The sequence below is a fragment of the Oncorhynchus kisutch genome, linkage group LG18 (genome assembly GCF_002021735.2).
Source record: "Oncorhynchus kisutch isolate 150728-3 linkage group LG18, Okis_V2, whole genome shotgun sequence".
Lineage (NCBI taxonomy): Eukaryota > Metazoa > Chordata > Actinopteri > Salmoniformes > Salmonidae > Oncorhynchus > Oncorhynchus kisutch.
This window is the reverse complement of record NC_034191.2, coordinates 39,865,976-39,891,901: the sequence shown is the minus strand read 5'-3', so window position 1 is coordinate 39,891,901 and position 25,926 is coordinate 39,865,976. Positions and strand designations below refer to the sequence as shown.

At 42.4% G+C, this 25,926-nt stretch overlaps 1 protein-coding gene across 2 annotated transcripts in view; it reads left to right on the top strand.

The window, feature by feature from the left end:
- The first annotated feature begins 1,804 nt into the window (after positions 1-1,804).
- Positions 1,805-25,926, top strand: part of gipr (gastric inhibitory polypeptide receptor) — a 33,408-nt gene continuing 9,286 nt past the window's right edge. The window contains exons 1-4 of one of the 2 annotated variants that reach the window (XM_020507713.2): positions 1,805-1,967; positions 22,509-22,679; positions 23,166-23,262; positions 23,524-23,631. In XM_020507713.2, coding sequence (XP_020363302.1) covers positions 22,626-22,679; positions 23,166-23,262; positions 23,524-23,631 — 259 coding nt within the window. In that variant the 5' untranslated portion in view covers positions 1,805-1,967; positions 22,509-22,625. Of the gene's footprint in view, positions 1,968-4,085; positions 4,224-22,508; positions 22,680-23,165; positions 23,263-23,523; positions 23,632-25,926 lie in introns of those variants that run through there. The other variant, XM_031796231.1, reaches the window with a different exon arrangement.

Sequence of the window (25,926 nt, the reverse complement as noted above, 5' to 3'; positions counted from 1 at the left end):
GCTGCAGGAGTAACAAGACACATCTTGTGAAATGCTTGAACCTGAGAATTGTGCCAAGAGGGCTTCTGTGGGCTGCCATTGTTACAGTGTGTTCAGGCAGAGGCTTAGCCACCAAAGTCTCTCCGACCGCTGTCACAGGTCTTGTTTCTTAAACATGCATACTCCACTCGATGTCACAGTATCCAACTCTATGTGTACATAATATCGTAATCCTCTCATTATTTCTCTATTGCTTATTTCTCTCCAGCTACCTGCTGCTATTCCCTTCCTTGCACCCCGCCTTCTCTCCCCCTTCCCTTTCTCCTTAAATCTACAAAGTAAGAACTTGGCAGCTCTCTTCTGACCTGGGTGAACCCTCTAAATTGTGATGCACTGGTTCCCTTTGATTGTTGTCCAGACATTTGTGAGGCTCTGTAAATCAGTTCTGACTCCTTTCCCCTTGTACTGCTGCAGGACGTGGTACTGTAGGTTCCTTTTGCCTTGTGATGGTCATGGTGCTGGGAATTGCTAGAATTGGTTGTTTCTGTTTATCCTGCAAAAACAACAGCAGAGACAGCTTATCAGAGAATCACCCAGAGGTGTGCTGAGACAAATAATGAGTGTCAGAGATAATGGTGGTCACACACAAAGCATGTTTCCTGATAGAGGGCTATAGACAGAATACTGGGCAATAGGTTGAATGGATAGATAATGATCTCATTGATAAAGAGAGGGAGTTACTCATATTACTCAGAATACCTGTTGGTAGCTTTTGCTAGTTGGGAGTGTTATGACAACAATTGTGTGCTGGCAAAACAAGCAAGGTTCATGGATTAATTAGAGACTTCTTTACCATGAGGGGTGGAGGGCCAACTTCACAATAAATATCATTCCTTAGCAATACACTGAGGTATCCCTGTATGCCCAAGAATGTGAGGCTGGAAGGTCACCCAACTGGTTGACATTGAACCCTGCCCTTTGTCCATTGTAACCGTGGATGAGTTTGTTGCTGGTATGTTGGGTCTAGTGTGGGCGGTCATGTGGGATTGGAGAGATAGTTTTTGATGTGTAAACAGTCACATGACCTTTGTGTGGTCAAGTGTGCATGAGAACATGGACAAACATCGAAACAAAAGGTTGCGAAACAAACAGTGGGATTCTGGCACAGTTAATATTCACTGAATTATGGTTTGTTTGGTAAGACATTAAAGATTCAAGTATTCTTGTCTTTTGACCTCTGAATATCCTTAATCCAGGGTCATTCTCTGATCAATTTAGAATATAAACTACTTCACATAAATGAATACCAATTGCTGTACCTTTTAATGGGACAATCTGCAGTTACTACATCCATTTTTGGAATGTTTAATTCATGATAAAGCTTAAACCCATTGATTCTTAAAGAGTATAATTTTAAAATTCCCCTTGGGTTTAGTTCAACTGTCGTATCCCATCAGAAGCTAACCTAAATGCATGTTTTTCCAATGTTTGTAAAGAAAGTATATGTAAACTAACACTGTATAGCCTCAAAACATGGTTAGAACTATCATTTTGATACCATGGATGGTCAGTCCTTGCATCCATAACTCGGTCTATGAATTTGTGTGTGGTTACATTTCTCCAGCCAAATCCCTTAACCTTTTGCCAAAACAGTGAATTGTGAAAATGCTTTGTTATGGTTTCAATTGCGTGAGCGACATCATTTTCCAATTGTATAGTGTTTTTCGTGCATTTCTGAGCGCCCAGCGCAGTCGACAGAGTGGGCGAGCCGTGTGCTAATTTGTTTCAATTCCTTGCAGAGTGGTTTCACAAGCTTCACAAGTATTTCAGCGCTACGGGTGGAGGCGACTCTGTCTCACAAACCTTATTGATTCCTCTACATACCTGTAATTTTGAAATACGTTCTGTATTTGCCGTTTAAAGGCCATTTCACATGCGCACGGGATCTAGAAAAGAAACCTCCACTGAAAAAAATGATTCCCAGAACGGTAAGATAATGCTTTCATTATGCATTTCAGTGATAGTGTTTATTAATGGTCTAAATTACATTGGCTGGCAACTTTGTAGTCTGCATTGATAGATGCCCTTTTGCGCATAAAGGATATAAAATATATATATTTTTTAAGTGGTTTAGCTCAGTGTGAGGCACATGAGCCACTTGCTGATAATTGTACATCATTTGCCCAATTATGTGTAACATGATTGTCGTTCAGCGACTTCAGGCGTCCAGGATTATGTAATGCTATTTAACATGATCAGAAAGCAGACTTTCGCCTGGAGAAATGTATATTCGGCCTAAATAAAACAATGAATTGATCATTATCACAGTAACAATTGATTAGAAATAGTAGGCTATATTATTAGTATTAGTATTTGTTGTAGTAGTAGCTGTAGTGGTAGTAGTAAGCCGAGTGATATTTATATGATTATTTTCCTATTATGTGGAGTAGACTTTATATTTATATGTTATTCTTTATATTTTATGCTGCTGCATGTTATTGGTTTTCCTATTAGGCCCTTTCGTTTCCCTTTCCATTATGCCTATATTTATCTGATATGGTATGGTTACATGTTTGTTTAATTTTCAAACTGACAAGTTTGCAAACGCCAGTAGGCCTGCTGTCACATCAATATTATGATAAGTGCTAGAAAGTTACTACGTTGGAAATAACAAGTCATGGTTGTGCGTGCAGACTGCAGGTATGCTTCACGTCTGTGCCTTGCGCACAACTAGCGACTATGACTTTGCTCTTGACAGCTGTAGTGCACCATGAGGGCGCGCTTCCAGAAACAAATGGAAAGGAAAGGGAAAGGGGGATACCTAGCCAATGGAAGGCGCGAATCTAATGTATTGATAGTTGGGCAAACAGCTGAAATCTTGTTGGTTTGAGGATTAACCTATTTGCTAGGATTAACCTATTTCTGTTTTAGACTGTACAACTATTTGTGTGGCGTGGTAAACAATATTTTAATATGGGGGTCTTTCATCTTATAAAGAACGGAAACCTCCTTTTACGAGAAAGCATATAAAACAATTATTGCTCTTTTGTTGAGGTTTGAGGTGAGTTCATGGGTTATTGAACACAGGACCTCATAATAAAAAGAGTTCATTACAGATGTTTTATGTGATGTGTTCGAAACTGGTTGGTCAAGTTCTCATAGCAAGTAGCTGCAAGTAGTCCTATCTACAGGTGAATTATTCTTCAAGAGGCAATGGTGAATTCCTGACAAAAGACAACTGGACACTGACTTGCATCATTTTGCAGCTCCAAAATGCAGGTGTTTCAGCCTAGCTCAGTGCTTTCTGTGGTGGTGCGGCAGCCATCTGAAAATACGGAGCGTAGGGGTTGGTAATGTTTTCTAGTTGTGCCGTGTTTGGCTCAGTGTTCTGTCACTCATAGGGACACTATCACCGCAAAATCTACACGGAGAGCAAAAAAAAAATCAAGCCCCTTGGGAGCTGTCATAGAGTTGAATTAGAAGTGCCCATCCAAGAAGGCTCAAGGTCATTGGCCACAGATAAAATGTCAACTCACGTTATATCTACAGTAATTTTGATTGGACTGACTTTCAAAATCTTAGCTAGCAAGCTAGCAGTCATCATCATGAATCAAGTCGACAATCTACTGGCAAATTCTTTTCAACCCGTGAAATTATTGATAAAACGTATATCGGTGCTCATCGGCCTTTGGACATAAACATTGCACAACGAGTTGGAAATCGCAAATTTCACAATGGAAGGAGGGAATCAGGAATCAGTGGCTAACTGCAAGCATTGCAAAGCAATCACTAGCTTGCTATTCAGTGGAGTGGATGTGTGGTCCAAGTCTTGGTTTAAGGGTCTTTTTTTACAAGCTTGGAAGGATAAACATTCAACATTGGCCATGCTGTCAATCCAGCATGAATTCTGTCGTTTTCAAAACAACTGGAAACTCAGAACTGGGAAATCTCAGACCTCAGTGAGTTCAAGACAACTGGGAACTCTGGGGGAAAAAAAGTGCTCCGACTGGAAAAATACATTTTGAAAGCTCATCCAACTCAGAATTCTAAGTCGAGAACCCTAGAGCTCCGACCTGAAGGTCACTAACGTCATGATTTGACCTTGTTTTTTTTTCAACTTCCCACTTGTCTTGAAAGCACCATACATCCAGAGAATGCCAGACTTTGACAAAGTTTGATGGCAAAATGTGCCCACAAAGGAATGCAGCGCCAGCTTCCTGTTCAAGTGAGCACTGCACAACAAGGTGAGTCCTAACATGTCTTGTATGCTGCTGCATAAATTATGTAATATGCCAGGGATGTGTGTATACCATAGCTAAGAAAGTAATACTAAGTGTAGCGTGTGTAGTAAGCTGTTAGTAGCCATTTCACCCTCATACTTTAGCCTACTGTCCTGACTTGGTGGTGCACATGTAGCCTATAGCCTGTTATAGAGAAATGTCATCATTGAATATTGTACGCTTGCTTATATGCCCCCTTTATTTATCCTACGGTTCTGTCTTGGTGGACAAGGAGAATACTGTAAGAATGGCCCATGTTCTAAATTTTGTCGCTGTAAATAAAAAAAATGCTGAACAAACAGTTATATTGACTACGTCCGTCCTAGCTCGCTCATTAATGTCTTTATCGAAATTCCCTCTAATCTGCTCTAATCTGCTTATGCCATAGTTTGTGACCGACCACCTTGATCCGGTCTTACGTAGCAACATTTTAAATTGTTTTTTTTATTTTTACAATGGATGAAAGCAGAGACACAGAGCTACAAAATGGTATATCATACACTGCATTTGAGGAACAATAATTCTGCTTTGAAAATTGATAGACTTTTAACCTCACTTTTGAGAAAATGGCCTCTGAATGTTTTGGTGCCTACTGGAGAGCTCTTCTTTGTCTACACCCATTCAGCATCATTCACACCCTCTTAACCTTTAGTCCCATCCAACTCTTTAAGGGTTGATCCGAGCATTCTGTCCTAACAACAAAAGTCAAACACCCAAGCTAACTGGCTAACATTGGCTAGCTTGCTAGCTACTTCCAGACACAAATGAGAAAACGGCTCACTGACCATTTTACTCCCCCTAGCAGCTGGTTAGGCTGTGTTTATGTTATCCAGAGCGTTGGTGACTGCAACTATGCTGCTGGCAACAATTAAAACATTTTTGCCAATGTTTACTGACATGACACGGGCCATATTCAACGGATGTCAGGCGTTCATAGATCCATCAGTTATTCTGCGCTCTGGCACACTCAGACGAGATTTCTCTGAAATCGGAGTAGATAGCCAGAGTAAATTTACCAGCTACTGTCTATCAACAGTTGTCGCAGTGACATTCTATTGAAATGGTTACTTGCATAGTTGAGTCTTTTGTTAAGAAGTGTAGCTAGCTAGCTAGCTAGGTAAACAATGAACCATAATCCCAACTCATGACGTTACTACCCTGCATGAATCTGCAGTTGGCTAACCAACCAGGTTCAATGTTAGCAAGCTAACATTAGGCTATATCTAGCAAAGCAAATGGCTCTGAGATACAAATAAAAAGATCATACACGTAACGTTAGCTAGCGAGCCAGACAGCCAGCTAAACTAGCTAGCTAACAGTACACTTTAACTTGAAATGAAAACGACTTTCTGTCAAAATTAGAAATGAGTAATATCTGAAAATGTAGCTCTGCTGTGAAGTAGTCACCCGCGACATACGCCTAGTTTCCTGAGACAAGTCACATTTGTTTTAAGCAAGTCAGCCATATCAGCTATGGTTTTTTAAATGGCAGTAAATGTTGCTGAATGAACTGTCATGCTGCCAGACAAGGCTCCGCTGATAGCCAGTTGTAACAGTGGTAAGGTTTTGGAACTGCTGTTGGGACTCTGCTGTTGGGACAGCTTTAAGGAGGCCCTAACAGTTTGTGGGCATCGTTTGTCACTGTTATAGTCCAATGAATGTATTATTCAGTGTTGTGTAATGGCTTTGCTGGCATGCATCTAAAAAAAATGTCAGTTTGCCCCACGAAGATTTACATGCTAAAATCACAACTGATGATCACTATGATTTATGTTTAGAGATGTTAGTTCGGAGTAAAGTGTCCGTACAGTACTGAGTGCTGATAGGAACTAAGAGATTTGGCTGAATGATAATACTGATGGACTGTCACATGTGTTTCCCTTCGCCCTCTGCTCTCCACCCTCCTGTTAGTGGTAGGGGCTTATGCAAACAAAAACCTTGGCTCCCATTGTCACGCTGTACAAAATGACGAACAGTACTGTTCATCTTTTCTTTTTGTTTAGACCAGCGCTGTTTCCTAAACATCATCCCCAAACACAACCACCTCACTACCGTTGCCTTCTACTGGTAAAGCATGCAAGCTAGATTAAAGTTATTTTTGAACATGTGAGAAGAAAGCACTGGGTAACAGTTCAGAGTGGCTTATTGCTTCTTCTTTCGTAGCAGGTGCTGTCAGAAAGTTACATGCAGTGCATATACACATGTTTGTACGTCCAGATGTATTCATATTCACAGAGATTCACTACAGGCTACACAGACACACATCAGCTTAGCAACTCACGCACACATATACTGACTCTCTCTCTCTCTCCCTGTCTCTCTGTCTCCCTGAGAGACGTGATCACGGAGGCCAGCTGTAGTAACGGTCCCATTACGTAAAATGAGAGCTCTTTCTGTCGGGCGTGTCAGCGTTAATTGGGCTGGCACCTAATGCCTCTGTGTGCTCCTCTGTTAGAGACACAGACAGTTGTGCCGTGTGTCTGTCAATGCGCTGGCCCACGCACCTGACACCACTCAGAATGACAGGGTTGTGACATCAGGCACTCCAGGGATGTGGTGCTAATGGGTTCAGTAATCACTGTTTAGAGCAAAGGAATTTTATACCAGCAGGGGGCGTCTGGTTGCCACATCCGTGGCTTGCAATTTGTTTAAAGAGAATCCGCCGCAATACGTGCAGACGGACACAGAATGGATGTCGTGAGCAAGTAAAACGTTGTGGGCATTGTCCTATGGTACCTGAATGAAATAGATTACTGTCGTATTGACCTATTTGTGCTGACAGTGAGCCAAAGGCCCAATATATCTGATTTGATTTTGATGGATTGTATTAAAATATGTGCACGTACAATCTAGGAAGATTGGTCGATGCTTTATCAAGGTGTTCTAATTTTGAAGATTATAAAATGTATCCGTCCTTGAATATTATCAATGATCTTCCAAACATGTTTTTTTTAGGATTTGTTTGGGATTTTCCTTAATGGATAGTGTTTATGTACCGATATCAAGATGGGGAATTTCCTTTGTACCTGTTTGCCGTCTTGAAAATATAAGTAAACAACACAAACATCTTGTAGGTTGTTAATTGATTACTTTCCTAATTTCAATTACACATGCAGTGTAACTTTCCATTCAGTCATACCCATGATCCGATCAAGCACTCAGATTTTAAAAAAATCTAATTTGGTCAAAGAGGTCAGCATGAATGGGCAGAAGTCTATGGAGTCCCTAAGTTGTACAGAAAGTTGATCATGGCAGGATAAAGGCCAGTAACACCAATTTTCAGTCAGACAAGCATACATAAAGCATCTATGACCTTATGAGACACCACCCTGCATAGACAACAAAAAAACAACCCGACAGCAGACAGCAGACAACAACAAAAAAACAACCCGACAGCAGACAACAACAAAAAAACAACCCGACAGCAGACAACAACAAAAAAACAACCCGACAGCAGACAGCAGACAACAACAACAAAAAACAACCCGACAGCAGACAACAACAAAAAAACAACCCGACAGCAGACAGCAGACAACAACAAAAAAACAACCCGACAGCAGACAACAACAAAAAAACAACCCGACAGCAGACAACAACAAAAAACAACCCGACAGCAGACAACAACAAAAAACAACCCGACAGCAGACAGCAGACAACAACAAAAAAACAACCCGACAGCAGACAACAACAAAAAAACAACCCGACAGCAGACAACAACAAAAAACAACCCGACAGCAGACAGCAGACAGCAGACAACAACAAAAAAACAACCCGACAGCAGACAACAACAAAAAAACAACCCGACAGCAGACAGCAGACAGCAGACAACAACAAAAAAACAACCCGACAGCAGACAACAACAAAAAAACAACCCGACAGCAGACAACAACAAAAAAACAACCCGACAGCAGACAGCAGACAACAAAAAAACAACCCGACAGCAGACAGCAGACAGCAGACAACAACAAAAAAACAACCCGACAGCAGACAGCAGACAGCAGACAACAACAAAAAAACAACCCGACAGCAGACAACAACAAAAAAACTACCCGACAGCAGACAACAACAAAAAACAACCCGACAGCAGACAACAACAAAAAAACAACCCGACAGCAGACAACAACAAAAAAACAACCCGACAGCAGACAACAACAAAAAAACAACCCGACAGCAGACAACAACAAAAAAACAACCCGACAGCAGACAACAACAAAAAAACAACCCGACAGCAGACAACAACAAAAAAACAACCAGACAGCAGACAGCAGACAACAACAAAAAAACAACCCGACAGCAGACAGCAGACAACAACAAAAAACAAAAAGTTGCTTTAAACATCCCATGCTGTCATTCACTATGGGACATTCGCGTCTCGATTTGAAGGGAATACCTTAACTGGTATGCTATTGTTGCAGGTCTTTCTGTTGGCACATCTACCGTACATGGGAACCCCACGAACAGTTCTCCCCTCATTTCCTTCACCCTCTAACTTAGGTAGACTTCTAAATTGCCTGAGGCGTTTCATTTGTTTCTAATCCTCCTCTATGGGGATGTGCCAAGGCATAGCTCCGCTGCAGCTGGACTGAAGATAGACAGCGCATAGAGCTTTTCTTACCTGCTTTGTGTAGAGAGGGAATCTATCAGGTATCAGTGCAAATATGATATCCGAATCGCTTGACCATTTTAAGGACGATATTGAGATGTGAATCAACTCGCATAGGTCCAGAAGTCCAACCTTGGGTTGATTCTTATAAGCTACAGAGTTCTCATGAATTTACTGGGTCTTTTACAACAGTTCATTTTCTTGTCGCACCAATTGTTCATGTTAGATTTTTCTTTGATATGAGTCTTTGGTCTTGACAGAGTAGTTGAAGTCCTATTTGTTCAGTTTACAGTAAGTAGGCTATTGCATTTAGAAGGAAACATTTCTTCTCATGTTTACTCAGTCCTCCATATTTCACCTTTGAACTTACTGACCTATGATTTTGACAGCCGAAGTTACTTCCAGGGAATGTCTGCTTAATGATTGATTAACTGTCTTGCCAAGTCATGGCTGTCATGTCATGTGTTGAATTACTAATTAAAAGGACTAAGGCGCCACTTATGAGGAAATGGGGAAAATGTGCCTATCATCAAGCATTCAAGACAGAGAAAAATAAACTGGGGAATTTAATGACGCCTCCTCTTTTATTTGGCAATTTTGTTGCCTCATGATTTATCAGGGAAAGACCGTAACGTAACCTATCTGTTATGAGATCTCAGACATAGCTATTGTTTGTTTTAGCATTATTGTGTGTGTGCGTGTGTGTATTTGTGTGTGCGTGCGTGCATAACATTAATACATTTAATTTGTATAGCGCTTTTAATTACAGAGTTATCTTAAGCTCTACTGAGGATATTTTTTTACAATTATATAATAAAACAACATTTAGAATCAAGGCAAGTTAAATAGCGATAGTGGGCTAGGTGCTAAATACATTTTGGATTGGGACAAGGACTATCAAAAATACATAGGCACGGGAGCAGAAGGCTCGGTCCCCCATACTTCGAAGATGTGTCTTGGGGACTTGAAGCCTTAAGGGGAGGCTGGAGTGGAGAGTGCGAGGTGGCTCACTGATTGAGATGAGGTCGTTGATTTAGGTGGGGCTCAACCCATCAAGGCTTTAAATACAAGCATGAGGATTTTATAGTTGATCCTGTAGTTGACCGGTAGCCAGTGGAGTTGGGCCAGGATTGGGATGATGTGGTCTGACTAGGGCTGTTTCGGTGACCATATTACCACCACACCGGTGGTCACGAGTCATGAATACAGTCAAATTCCACGTTTACCGTTTAGTCACTGTAATTAGGCTTCTCCAAGCTCTGATGGTCATGGCGGTCATTAGTAGCCGACCAAACGTTTTAATTACCTGGTACTCAGTACTCTATTGTCCCTCTAATCACTCTGACATCAATGCAAATTGAACATCTAATCAAACACTTCATAAGAGCCCATGAGTTCATGTTGCGCAACATTTCTATAGGCCATGCAATTGCGGGAGAAAACAGAGTGATGGGCTCTATTAAAAAGAGGAGGCTCCCATCAGCTTTCTATAGGCTAGGCCTACTATATTTATTTCTCAACTTTCCTAATATTGAGCATATTGCTTCTCTTTAAAACAGGAGTATAGCCTACCTAGCTGGTATGAAAATTAACCGAGCCTTGTCACACATACATAATTTAGTATATGTAAAGACAAGATTAAATCAAGAATAGTTTGATGGGGAAAAATATTAGCCTATCACTGGTGAATGATATATTATCACTTGATGCCCAGCATAAGGCAAGAAACAATGTCTTTTTTTTGCGACTTTTTCGAATCATAGTCACACACCTCATGTAGCCTAGCCCAGCCCATAGGCCTATAGGCTTTGATAAGGTTTGAACCACAGCTAAAGTGGTCAAATAACTTCTTAAAATTAAGCACATTAATCTGCTTTACAAGGAATATAGAGCCTAACTGGCATACATAAACTTGTGGCGTGTGTTTCAAGTTTGGGAAAGATAATTTTGACCATGAAAATGCACCTTTAGCCTCCCGAGTGGCACAGCAGTCTAAGGCACTGCATCGCAGTGCTTGAGGCATCACTACAGACCCGGGTTTGATCCCAGGCTGTGTTACAGCCGGCCGAAACCGGGAGACTCATGAGGCGGTGCACAATTGGCCCAGTGTCGTCCGGGTTAGGAAAGGGGTTTTCCTTGTCCCATGGCACTCTAGTGACTCCTTGTGGCGGGCCGGGTGCCTGCAAGCTGACCTCGATCACCAGCTGGACGGTGTAGCCTCCACACATTGGTGCGGCTGGCTTCCGGATTAAGCGAGCAGTGCGGCCGTGTTTTTTTCGGGGGATGCATGGCTCTCGACCTTTGCCTCTCCTGAGTCCGTAGGGGAGCTTCAGCGATGGGCCAAGGCTGTAACTACCAATTGGATATCACGAAAAAGGGGTACCAGTTTTTTTTAAATAATGCAACTTGTGGCGAATTCCTGCATGGAGCCTTCACCGTGCGCTGCCACTTTAAGAGCGCATCAGCAGTCAGAAAGGAGGAAATAAAGATGGCTCTTTCAGCTCTCTGGGAAGTAGCTCTCAGTTGGCGCGGCAGTTTGATTGGGGTGTGCAATGCTGCAGAAGTCTTCTCTATTTTCAGCGTGCTGAGTTTGTGAAGTGTTTTAACTCTATCATCGGTATTGCCTCTCTAGATTGGGGTTGTTATCTTTTGGGAACGCACCAGTTATTGATGGGATGGATTTTTTATTATTATTATGATTTTTTTTACCTTTATTTAACTAGGCAAGTCAGTTAAGAACAAATTCTTATTTTCAATGACGGCCTAGGAACAGTGGGTTAACTGCCTGTTCAGGGGCAGAACGACAGATTTTGTACCTTGTCAGCTCGGGGATTTGAACTTGCAACCTTCCGGTTACTAGTCCAACTAGTAGCAACATTGTTACGAAACTTTGACATACAAACAAAGAAACCATCAGACGGACAGACAGTGCAACTACAAGCCTGAAGTCAACAGCTAAGACCACTCTCTCTTTCTAGCTTCCCTCTATCGTTCCAGTGCTTTACACTGCAGCTTCTATTTTTTTCAATGTGCTTCGCTTTGATGTTCAGTGTCGCTGGACTATTATTGCCAAAAGTGTTTGGGTTTACATTGTAGTTAAAAGGGAGGTTGCTTGCAAGTTTATGGTTTATTGCTATTTGAACTGTATTGATGTGGGGTGATACTATTGACATGTGGCCAAGAAGATTTTGGACATTTTAAGGCCTTTGTTTTGTCTATGAACACCCCCATTCATACCCTCTGCACTCCTCCACTGGGAGGTAATACAGATTATTGCAAATCCTCTAATGTTGATGACTGGGTTCTTTCTTGTAAAATTGTTTCTATGAAGTTGCCGTTAAATTTCTCTGCCATTCTTATTGTATGAGGTATTATTGGTTGGGTTACCCCTGTGCTGTGATGTGGGATCTGGTAAAAAGGCTACACTCTAGGCAGTCTCTTCTGCTGATGTGTGTGGGTCTGGTAGTGGTACTCTCTCTATCCTACTCTTTTCCTTTCGGTAGGGTTAATACCTACCCCTCTCTAACAATACCGCTACATCCTTTATAATAAAAGCATTACATGCATAATCGCATTTGCGGTCACTTTTGATAATGGTGTTTTCCCGCTAATGGAAGATTTGCGCTTATAGCCTACTGCCATGTGCACATTGCTGCCCTTATAATGTGAAGAAATAGCCTAATACTTTATCAACATTGAAAGCTAAATGTATTGATCTGTTGTGTCAGCCACATTGCGTAAAACCTTTTTTTTATGCTAGTGCTTGTATTAATTTGGGATCGCATCCCACAACTCTCCCAGACTATGTTTGGAATATTTATTTTTCACACAGAATAGAATAGGTCAACTTTTATACGTCTGGGGATAGTAGATTGACATAGGCTAGTGCTTTTCCTGTTCGTTAGGCCTATTCATCTTGTTGGCTGACGAAGAGTAAATGTGGACAGTTCTTCCAATATCTTCAATACGCACCTTGGAATTGGTTGAAGAAATGCGTAGTTGCGTACCCAATGTATCTGTCTTTACTTGTAGCCTGGGAGAAAGAACTGATCACGTGATGGATAGTCATTTGAGTGACAGGTGCTTCGTACCGTGCAGCACTCAGGGAGAAGGGCACAACGCAGCTTTCCGGGCCAAGGGCACAACAGCCACACAAAGGGGATGCCGCTGTGAAATTCGAGGGATTATCAAGTGATTGTCAAATTGCGAATGAGAGACTGATGAAGTGTGTACAGCCTGCTCAAGAACCAAAGCAGAGATCATGCCTTTCAAGAGCCTATTTTCAAGTCATCGTTAGAGTCGCATCATGCAGCGTTACAAAGTATTAAAAATGAAAACATATAATCCAACGTTTGTAGAACAACTGAAGTTACATTAATAACTCTAAATTAAGCATATAGGAGTACCCATTTCTTTGTTAACCACTCAACAAAGAATAGCCGCATGTGCGCACTTCCCTCAAATCGTTTGGAGAAAATATCCTTTCTATTTTATTCAGCTTTGTTCAATTGTATTCTTCAAACTTTAAAATAAATAATGCCAAGAAATTGTAAGCAAATCTTGCCAGCTAAATTAACTAGTGTAGCCCACAGCCATGTGGCATAGCCAGATCAGGGTATGCTATTCTGTTCTTCGGAAATGGAGTATTTAAACCTGTCTAAAATAAATCATGGTTTATTGTGAAGGTGTAGGTTATATTATATGGATTTATTAGACTTTTTAAAATGTAGATGTTCCAAAGGTCTGCATCAGTGGCTTGTAGGCCAGTAGATGCTAAATGTGTTTGTCAATTAACGCAGAGAAGGATAGAGAAGGATCAAACTTGATTCCTAAGCTGGAAGATGACAGAGGACAAGTGGATGGCCTGGCCGCTGATTGTAGGGCAGATGTTTCCAGCACTGGTGACCTGCTTGGGTTTCCCAATAAGCATAGCCTCAGTCTTGCTACTGTTCAACTGGAGGAAGTTCTGACTTATCCCCAGTGGAGGCTGCTGAGGGCTGGACGGCTCATAATAATGTCTGGAACGGGGCAAATGAAATGGCATCAAACACACGGTAAACATGGTAACCACCTGTTTAATGTATTTGATTCCACTCATTCATTTCCAGCCGTTACCACAAGCCCGTCCTCCCCTATTAAGGTGCCACTAACATCCTGTGACCCATACCCATGTGTGCGTGTGCTTTTGTATGTGTGCCCACATCGCCGCCTATGCGCGTGTGCGTCTACACTGTGTGCGTGGGTGCTTAGAAGCCTACTGTTTGGGTGTGCACAGGACATACGTGAGATGTAAGGAGAGTTGCATCTTTAGCCATCTTTGTATACATTCTCTTGGAATGTTATCAGCCCTGGTGAACTTTGTGTGGAGACGAGTTTTATGAAAGCAGACAGAGAGGAATCTGTATGTCACAGCCCAGTTCTTTTTTTTAGCCTACAAGCTCTGATGTCTTGCCATCCTGTGTAGTCGAAATTGTAATTTAACCACACAGCGCTCTTTGGCATTGGGTCGTTATGATTTATCAGGAGAATCATGTAAAGTAGCCTCAATCTATTATGTATACACAGACACAATAATGATCTCATAAATAGGGCCAGGAGTTTTGAGGCACGATGCTTTTACCGGTAATTCCAGCATTGTCCACTAGTGTTGCTGGTTGTGCGTGTACAGCATGTTCGGTAGGGGGGGATTGTCTAAGCCAGGGGAGGCATAGCTCTACAAACCTTAATCCCACACAACCGATTATTTGTCAGGGAATACTATTTGTAGATCAGTGATTCTACTTCTCAATTTGCTCAAGCTGATCCTATCCATCACTCAGAAGTTGTATCTAAAAAATAGATCAGTTGAAAAAATATATATTATTGTTCTTTATTTAACTACACAAGTCAGTTAAGAACAAGTTCTTATTTTCAATGACAGCCTAGGAACAGTGGGTTAATTACCTTGTTCAGGGGCAGAAGAACAGATTTTTACATTGTCAGCTCAGGGATTCGATCTTGCAAACTTTCAGTTATTAGTCCAATGCTCCAACCACTAGGCTACCTGCCGCCCACAGTTAAAAAGGAGAGTCAATGAAACCAACCATGGAAGTCCATTGGATCGAATTCAGGGGGGTAGCACCGACCGGGACTCGAACCGATGTCCAGTAACTGTCAAGCCAACACCTTAACCATTACAGAACATTTCCTAGGATTTCCCTCTAGCAGCAACACCAGTGGACAATGCTGGAAATACCAGTAATAGCACAATGCCTCAAAAGTGCCCCCAAACTTTTTTTATGGATGTCAGACACTGTGTTTTATCATTATTGTGTGCATGTGTGGGTGTGTGCTTACGTGGGTATGCTGGCTTGCGTGCCTGTGCATGTCTTTGCCCATTTCTGTGTACTTTGCCATATAGTATACCGGTATGTGTGCGTAAACATGTGGAAATTACAGCTCTCTCTCTGGAGTAAAAATCACAGTGGTTACTATGTGGATCCCCCCATTCCTCCCTCCCCTCCTCCACACAACAACATGACTGAAGATGGAAGTCACACAAGGAGAAGGGCCAACGGGTCCACAGCTTCCTGTAACTTTCCTCAGCTCATCAGAGCTCTGATCTGCCTCAGAGACACAACAACAGCAGGAATTCAGCAACAATTCCTCTCCTCTTCCCTTGTTAGCTTTAGTGCTGAATCTGACCCCAGCTTCTGAGTTTGAATGTCTGGATTTTAAAAGGCATTCATTATTCTCATCTCTGTAGCTTACGCCATCCATGCACCACACATTTCATTTTTGAAATATGCTGCCTGTGTGCTACAGTGCTAATGCATGGAGAACGTTTATTTTCTCCCCGCTGACTGTGTCTACAGCAGTGGCGACCCCGATCCCGTCATTCGGGGGGGGGGGGGGGGGGGGGGTAGCCACCCTTTGCCTTGATGATAGCGTTGCAAACTCTTGGTTATTCTCTCAACCAGCTTCTCGAGGAATGTTTTTCCAAACGTCTTGAAGGAGTTCCCACATATGTTAAGCACTTGTTTGCTGCTTTTCCTTCACTCTGCTCACTCTGCGGTTCAACTCATCCCAAACCATCTCATTTCGGATGTGGTCGTGTGATTGTGGAGGCCAGGTCATCTGATGCAGCACTCCATCATCCTCCTTGGTCAAATAGCCCATACACAGCCTGGAGGTATGTTTTGGGTCATTGTCCTGTTGAATAACAAGGGATAGTCCCACTAAGAGCAAACCAGATGGGATGGCGTATTGCTGCAGAATGCTGTGGTAGCCAATCTGGTTAAGTGTGTCTTGAATTCTAAATAAATCACAGACAGCGTCACCAGTAAAGCACCCCCACACCATGCTTCATGGTGGGAACCACACATGCGGAGATCATCCGTTCACCTACTCTGCGTCTCAAATTTGGACTCATCAGACCAAAGGACAGATTTCCACCAGTCTAATGTCCATTGCTTGTGTTTCTTGGCCCTAGCAAGTCACCTTTAATAGTGATTTCTTTGCAGCAATTCAACCATGAAGGCCTGATTCACGCAGTCTTCTCTGAACAGTTGATGTTGAGATGTGTCTGTTATTTGAACTCTTGAAAGCATTTATTTGTACTGCAATTTCTGAGGCTGGTAACTCGAATGAACTTATCTTCAGCAGCAGAGGTAACTCTGGGTCTTCCTTTCCTGTGTCGGTCCTCATGAGAGCCAGTTTCATCATAGCGCTTCATGATTTTTGCGACTGTACTTGAAGAAAGTTCTTGAAATTTTCCGCATTGACTGACCTAGGGGCTATCTTCTATATACCACCTCTATCTTGTCACAACACAACTGATTGGCTCAAACACATTAAGAAGGAAATTAATTCCACCAATTAACTTTTAACAAGGCACACATGTTAATTGAAATGCATTCCAGGTGACCACCTCATGAAGCTGTATGCGAGAATACCAAGAGTGTGCAAAGCTGTCATCAAAGCAAAGGGTGGCTACTTTGAATAATCTCAAATATAAAATATATTTTGATTTCTTTAACACTTTTTTGGTTACTATATGATTCCATATGTGTTATTTCAAAGTTGTGATGTCTTCAATATTATTCTACAATGTAAAAAATGAAGAAAAACCCTTGAATGGTGTCCAAGCTTTTGACTGGTACTGTATATGTCATGCCTGCTCCCGCTCCCCCTCTCTGGCGCTCATTGTGCACACCTGTCACCATCGTTTCGCGCATCAACGCTTCTTTGGACTCACCTGGACTCCTTCACGTTTTTGATTGCCTCCCCTATATCTGTCTATTCCTCAGTTTCATACCTGTGTCAGCATTAATGTCGTTTTGTTTCCCCTGTTCTGTTTCATGTACGTTGTTTATTAAATGTTCACTCCCTGTACATGCTTCTCGTCTCCCAGTGTCTGTCCTCACAGTATATATATATGTATATTAGTTTTTTGGTGGCTGTTTTGCATCTTATTTTGGCATTAATACATGTCACATATCAGTTTGCAAACAATGTAAAAAAATAATAATCATAGAGTTAATAAAGCCGCATACAAACATGTTCTCTTTTATGCTTTCTTGAGTAAGGCAGCTCCATAATGCAGGTGTTTCAGCCCAGCTCAGTGCTTTCTGTGGTGGTGGGGCAGCCAGCAGTAAATGCAGAGCATAGGGGTTGGTAATGTTCTCTAGTTGGACTGCCTCTTATCCACTCATTGTTCCCTTATGCCATAGCTTAAACAGCTCAACAGTCAGTAGAAACCACATTTGTTAAGCAAGTCAGCCATATCAGCTATGTTTTCTAAAAAGGCAGTAAATGAGACTGAATGAACTGTTTTGTTGCCAGACAAGGCTCAGCTGATAGCCAGGTGTAGCGGTGATAAGGATTCACTCCATGGTGCTGAAAAGAAAGCTCTGCTGTTGGGGCAGCATTATGTAGGCCCTAACAGTTTGTCAGCACCGTTTGTCACAGTTATAATGCAACAAATGTATTGTTTAGTGTTGTGTTGTGTAGTGGCTTTGCTGGCATGCATCTAAAAATAAATAAAAAGTTTGCCCCACCAAGATTTACATACTAACTTTGCCACTAGTCTACAGCACTATAAAGTGAGCAGGGGGCAGCTGACTTGCCCCAGCTTGCCGTATAGACGGCGTCTATCTGTCTAAAACTGGCCGGGTCAGGTCGCACCTGTCCATTGCCCTAATTATGCACACAAACTCAAATCCCCAGTTCTAATCTTTCCCCTGTTTGAAGCTGCCGCACTTCCAGGCCTTAGTGTTATTACCTTAGTCACAGATGATGAGTTGGAGGGGTCACCGAGGGCCACTGGACTGACCTGAAATAGCCCGGGTGTTAAGGAGATCCAGTAGCCTAGCTCTGATCCTCTTACACTCTCTGCCGAAACAGTTTCCCGCTTGACCAGGGTGGAGAGGGTCACACATCATCCACCCTGTTTTAAAAGCATGTCTGCCCTTGATGACAGAAAAACTGTGACAGCACTGGTCAGAGACAGTCCCTCTACTGCAAGTTACATGCAACCAGAACCCCTGGCTCATGTGCTTCCTATAACTGTTTGTGATTGGTGAGAGATGCCAGCTTCCACACAAGATTAACTGTGTTGTAGAAGCTTGGGAAATAGGAAAAACACAACCTGAAAAACTGGGGCGCAGTTTAGATAACACAACTGGCGAGATATCCTTAAACCTTGTGTTTGGTTGGTGAATTACTTGCAGTTCTCTCTTGTTTTCATTCTCAAAAGACTGTGACTCTACTCTATATCACCAGGTTGGCATTGATACATGAAGTCATTGACATGGTAAGTAGACCTGAAATACAATAAATAAATAACCGTCTAGATCTGTGCACTATAGACACTATATCAGCCAACTCCAAGCTGTCATTGGTGAACATTACCCCACTTCTTGACAGTCCCATTTTACATCTTTCTTCAACATCTTCTTCATCTGCTTATATTTTTGCCTATTTGATTCCAGACGAAGTGCCATTCTGTCCCGAAGCGATATTCTGTTTTTCATAGTCATTGTCATTTGGGCTTAAAATGCAGTGTCCTCGAAGCATTTTATCATTACAGGGTGACAGAGGTTTGCCAAAGACACATGAATAGAATCCGATTTCTCCTTCAAAGCGTATCGTCAGTTAAAACCTGAGCCAATGTTTTGAAGGAAGCCTAGACGGAGGACATTTCTCACATCATTTCATCTGGTGGATTGAAGAGTGCGCATGTGTTCCTTTACTGGGCCAAGCTTGTCACTGCCGACACAGTACAGGGATGGATTAAACCTACTTAACCTACACACAAACGTCAAAACATTGCTACCTTTATCACCCCTCATGAAAGGAGGCATGATGAACATACCATTGATTATATACAATACTCTAGATTATATCACTTTTTGAAAATGACGTGGTACCTTGATGAAGAGTGCCTGTACTGTAGCTTGGTTTTGAAAAGTAATTTCTTTCCTGACATAAGTCATCCGTGCTATGTTGCCTTTCTCCTTATTCCTCACGTCTCACAAACTTTGGCCAAACCTGTTATGTTAGCCCAGGTTGTCTCATGATGCTGCCTCTTACCCCGTCTACATTCTGGCGTCAGAGGTTCGAGTTTGAGTGGTTTCCTGCTAGGTATGACTGGCAATGAGGCAGGTTATCATCATCCTCACTCCCATCTCATGCCAAGAGCGCTCTTTGTATAGATACAGTCTATGTGCATACTGTAGCTGTACATTCCACTGAGACCCTACAGAGAATACCTCTTTTTCAGATAAGTCTGTAATTGTTTGCCTGAACCCCAGCAGTTCTAACGGTAGGATCCCCTGGATGTTTTGTGAGACGAATTCCAATAATGAGAATTCAACCCTGAATATTCTGGCAGAACGTAAACTCTCGTAAAAAACGTATTATTTTCTTCACAGTGGTGCACTGGAATTGCCCGAGGCCCAGGGCCACGCTAACGAGGCCGGTTTTCATTAGGATTCATTACTGTGCAGATATGACCCACCACATAATGAGCAGGTTCTCACCCAGCCGATGTGCAAATCATTTCCTCATATTGTCTGTTGGATAACATGGAACTTCCTTTTCTGTTTTGCACGGCCATAGTACGTGTAAGGGCTGTAATTAGGGTTCAGTAGCTTGACTGACATGTTGACTTAAACGAAGATGTGTTTATCATGATGAGATGACATGGTAATAATAGCCTGTCGGTTCTTGGTTTTAGTCCAAACCCTTCTTGGGTCAAGAAAACCCTCACAGTTCGTCTGCTTGTTTAAGAGTTACTGAATAAATTAAACCAGAGACATCTTCAGCTTTGAACCTTAATAGTTATTTTCTTTTCTTTTTGAAATGGCTGCTCATAGTTTGCGAAGGAATAAAGTACAGACGGTGTACTTTGGATCACAATCTGTGTTTTGAGTAGCTACTCTTGATCTTGTGTGTATGCTACAGTGTTTGTCTGCAGACTTACTGGGTTTTCTTTTGTACCGAGGAAAATAATAGAGACACCTGCTGGGAATTGGCCCCTGAAAAGAAAAACAAGCTAGACGAAGGCAGGATACTGTGCAACTCCCCCTCAACTCTTTTATGCCCTAAAACTCAAACATGTCATGTTCGATGAATGTACACAGTTGGGATTATTTTTGTAGATGTAGAACGTTTTTCAAATCACGAGAGATGTAATACAGCACAAGAAAAATAGAATTCAGAGGAAAAATAAGTCTTGTCAATGTGACTGATGTGATGCGTACAATTTCCCAATTCCTTGTGCAGGAAGAATTCTCGGTCTGAAAAAGGATCCTCTGTGTGCATGAAGCATGAACTCTTTGTAAACAAAAGCACAAACTCTTTGTATAAAATGTTTGATCCCCAACAATGAGGTTAGCACAGTACAGTATGTACATTGAGGGAGTTGCTGTGTAGACCAATGTGTTCCAGCTCTTTAAGTAACATAGCAGGCACAATGGGAACAATATTTTATGTTCAGTGTTTGTATTCTTTTATTTTAAAAAATAAATGTTTCCCTACTTTCGTAGTTTGCAATTGGTAGTTACAGTCTTGCCTATTCGCTGCAACTCCTGTACGTACTCGGGAGAAGTGAAGGTCGATAGCCGTGCGTCCTCCAAAAACACAACCCAGCCAAGCCGCACTGCTTCTTGACACAATGCCCGCTTAACCAGCCGCCGGAAGGAAACACAGTGTCGGAGGAAACGGCGTCCACGTGACGACCGTGTCAGCGTGCATTACACCCGGCCCGCCACAGGAGTCGCTAGTGTGCGATGGGACAAGAACATCCCTACAGACCAAACCCTCCCCTTACCCGGACGACGCTGGGCCAATTGTCCACAGCCCCATGGGTCTCCCGTGGATCTCCCGGGCCGGCAGCAACAGAGCCTGGACTCGAACCAGGATCTCTAGTTGCTCAGCTAGTGCTGTGATGCAGTGCCTTAGACCTCAGCACCTCTCTGGAGGCCGTGTTTGTATTTTTTAAGATAATTCACACAGTTTTCCACACTGTTTAGCACACCCCACAAAAAAAAAACATTTAATAATTGACCACAACCCGGTCATACATGACTGAACAAAACACTTTGTCTCTAGATACAGGCATGCAGCTTCTTCAGAGCTATATTTAGAGTTAGGCCAACTTTTATAATTTTTTTAATTGTTCTAATTCTAGACATTCAGTTACATAGCATTTTACCATGGCATTGTTGGACACTCATTTCTGATTGGCTTGAAGGGCATTCTAAATTGTGCATTATTTCCCCATAACAGTGTATTTGCATGGTAGAATTCAAAGGCTATAGTTCATTCTTACCAGTTTGAGCTGCTTTTGAAAGCAGAAGAAGAATTGAAAACGTTATTGGCATTGTTGAATTCAATGTTCTTAATAGCAAGCTAGGACTGATGGTTTGGTTAGCTAAACTAGCAAGTGTGTTTGTTTGGTTACCAAGGCAGTAGCCCCTCGTTGATGATCTGTTTCTTGTTTCAATTTTCCCCATGTAATATTAATGGGGAGCTAACATGGCTGCCATAATTATGTTGTTGTGACATGTAAATGCATCATAATGCAGAAACCTCAATGTCCGAACTCTCTAAATACAGTATATGGCTCTGAGCTTCTTTATGTAGATGTTTCCAAGAACGACTGGCCCCCCCCCATCAGATTGTTAGATAGCACTCTGGTTAGAATTCATTGAGATGTCTTTGGGAGACTTGGGTGTGGACATGCTCAAATGAGCCTACACTACAGTAGCAACAAAATGGGTGTCTTGTTGTCACAGTGTCCTTGGGAAATAGTGAGCCGAAACCACACATGCTCTAATCAGCTACATGGCCTCATTGGCCTTCATGGATTCATGAATGATTATATGTTGATTGGGCTCATTAACATTTGAACTAAGTGGCTACATCACTTGACGAAATTAGAAATTCTCATCTGCCACAATTATTGGGCCGGCATCATTGATCCCGTGCCATTACGTTTTGACTTCCTTTCCACAAATCATATGCCAAATCCTATTCCCATTGTGGACCCACAAGCTTGTTTTAGCGTACTACATGATAAGAATTGTAACCCAAACCCATATTGTGTGATTGTTCTGTACTGTACACAGTAGGTCTAACTGATTGTGTGTGTTGTTTTGCAGGGTGTGGGCTATGGGGTGGAGGTCTGAGGCAATGCCTGGTTCTGGCCCCCCTGGGTCAAAAACACCCAGCAGCCCTGAGATGATGAGTGGCCCTCCGCCCTGGCACTCCTCTAAGTGATGAAGACCCCTGCCATCCTCCTCCTCATCCTGTCTGTCCTGTGCAGAACTGTGGTAGGCACATTTAAATTTGTTTCTGCTCATTACGGCAGTAGTGATTGTACTTATAACATTACTTTGCACCTTCAATCCCATCCGTAGAAGTGTGTCGTGTCATTAGACCCTTCCGTGGTTAGTTTGTTTGATTGTCCTCAGGAGCCGTTATGAAATGTAAGTCATGTGAAGATGATTCACCGTTCTGAATCACTGCAGATAATAATGGTCTGTGTGCTTTATAGAACACAATCAGAGTGCTGGGAAGCTGATCTTAACAGTAGTGTCCGTGTGATGTGCTTTGCATCCTCAATCAATGCAGCTGGTTTAGTGAATGTATATGTCAGCTTTTATGGAGAACTTAAGTTACAACACTACAGTAAGCCAAGGCATTAGTGCTTTATAGCCAGTCAGGTTTTTAAACCCAGTGAGGTATTGTAGGGCTTACCCAGAAGAACCCACTGGGGTTGACCTCTGACCCTCAATCTTGTGATTTATGACCGGCAGCTTGTGTCAACGAAGACGGTGAAGCACACGGTGGAGGAATGGAACAGATACAGGAACGAGTGCCTGCTGAAAATGAGCACGGACCCCACACCCCCAGGTAAGACTCAAAAACAGACGCCTGTCCTAATCAGACAAACCCCATTACGGGTTTATAAATCAGATCAAATAACATCTAAAACGTTATCGTCTAGAGTAGACAGTAGAAATATGCAGTTGGCTTCACAATTATAATGGCTTCATCACCCCTTAACTAATCAGTCTCTATCCTGTTTAGGTTCAGACAAAAAATTAAGGATTCAGGGTCTGTCTGCTTACTTACTTACTTACGGATTACTTATATCTTCTCTTCTCCCCCCAGGCTTGTTCTGTGGCCGTATGTTTGACATGTACGCCTGCTGGCCGGAGGGTGTCCCCAACACCACGGTTAAAGTGCCCTGCCCGTGGTACCTCCCCTGGTACAACCAAGGTACTGGTGTGGCATTGGTTAGTGCTTTATGGTTCGGTAGGATAAATGAGATTTAGTTTCATCCGACCTCCAGCTAAGAGGTTAATGCTAACACTGTTTCTGTCTAAAGCCGTACAGAATCAGGCCCCCAGTGTCTGGTCTGGAGTGTGAAATCATAAGCTCTGCTGGTCGGCTGCTGCGTAGCAACCCTAGCGGCACCAAAAAGCCCTGGGGCCGTATTTATAACCCTGCCCATTTCTGAAATAATATTGATTTTGATCAACTTGGCGTATGACATACTGTACACAGTATTACAAGCATACGCATGTTGCCCATTATAAATCAGCCTCGTCTGAAAACTGTGGACGCTTGACTGAGCATTAAAAAAACGCTTCATTCCCCTTTTATGATGACAATAATGCCATTTATTTGCAGGATTATTTGGAACTATTGTCAATAGACCACGTAATGCAAAAGACTAATTGTTGTTCAAAAGTTAATCAATAGATGATTGGGTTTTTGGATTTCCTGCCTTGGTATAGACTCTAAGGTGAAATAGGCAATGATGTCGCGCTCCTATCGACACAGCAATACTGTAACCTACTCATACTGTCAAATATTTGACGTAAGCTACCGGTCTATTTACTGTGTTGGCAGAATGTTTTCATCTTTAGCAGTAATTTATGCTGCGTCTGGAACAGGCCTGTGCCCGTTTCTGAACGAGAAACAAATTGCAAATAGTCGGGGACCTGTCAGCGGAACATTTGAATTCAACAATGTTTTATGATGGACTGCCCCCGCACTCTGAAACATTGTGGGGCTACAACAACAACAAATGACAGCGCTCACAGTTCTATTTCTTGAGTGTTTTTGTTCTATTTGGCTTTTTATTTAGTTATTAGAGCACTACTGATGGAATACTGAAGTATAATTACAAGTATTTCATAAGTGTCAAAGGCTTTTATTGACAATTACATGAAGTTGATGCAAAGAGTCAATATTTGCAGTGTTGACACTTCTTTTTCAAGACCTCTGCAATCCGCCCTGGCATGCTGTCAATTAACTTCTGGGCCACATGGCAGCCCATTCTTGCATATTCAATGCTTGGAGTTTGTCAGAATTTGTGGGTTTTTGTTTGTCCACCCACCTCTTGAGGATTGACCACAAGTTCTCAATGGGATTAAGGTCGGGGGAGTTTCCTGGCCATGGACCCAAAATATCAATGTTTTGTTCCCTGAGCCACTTAGTTATCACTTTTGCCTTATGGCAAGGTGCTCCATCATGCAGGAAAAGGCATTGTTCATCACCAAACTGTTCCTGGATGGTTGGGAGAAGTTGCTCTCGGTGGATGTATTGGTACCATTCTTTATTCATGGCTGTGTTCTTAGGCAAAATTGTGAGTGAGCCCACTCCCTTGGCTGAGAAGCAACCCCACACATGAATGGTCTCAGGATGCTTTACTGTTGGCATGACACAGGACTGATGGTAGCGCTCACCTTGTCTTCTCCGGACAAGCTTTTTTCCAGATGCCCCAAACAATCGGAAAGGGGATTCATCAAAGAAAATGACTTTACCCCAGTCCTCAGCAGTCCAATCCCTGTACCTTTTGCAGAATATCAGTCTGTCCCTGATGTTTTTCCTGGAGAGAAATGGCTTCTTTGCTGCCCTTCTTGACACCAGGCCATTCTCAAAGTCTTCGCCTCACTGTGCGTGCAGATGCACTCACACCTGCCTGCTGCCATTCCTGAGCAAGCTCTGTACTGGTGGTGCCCCGATCCCGCAGCTGAATCAACTTTAGGAGACGGTCCTGGCGCTTGCTGGACTGTCTTGGGCGCCCTGAAGCCGCCTTCACAACAATTGAACCGCTCTCCTTGAAGTTCTTGATGATCCGATAAATGGTTGATTTAGGTGCAATCTTACTATCAGCAATATCCTTGCCTGTGAAGCCCTTTTTGTGCAAAGCAATGATGACAGTACGTGTTTCCTTGCAGGTAACCATGGTTGACCCAAGAAGAACAATGATTCCAAGCACCACCCTCCTTTTGAAGCTTCCAGTCTGTTATTTGAACTCAATCAGCATGACAGAGTGGTCTCCAGCCTTGTCCTCGTCAACACTCACACCTAAATTACGATCGGCCACCCCCCCAAAAAAACGGTGGCTATTTTGTGCTCTAAAATGTGTTTATTATGATCAAGTTTTATCCCCACTGTCAATTATTTTAAATTCTAGTACAAATCGCGATATTTAATTCAATCGTGATCCATTCTGACTGCTACATACATTTTGTCATCACACAGGACCACGTGCGGATACAG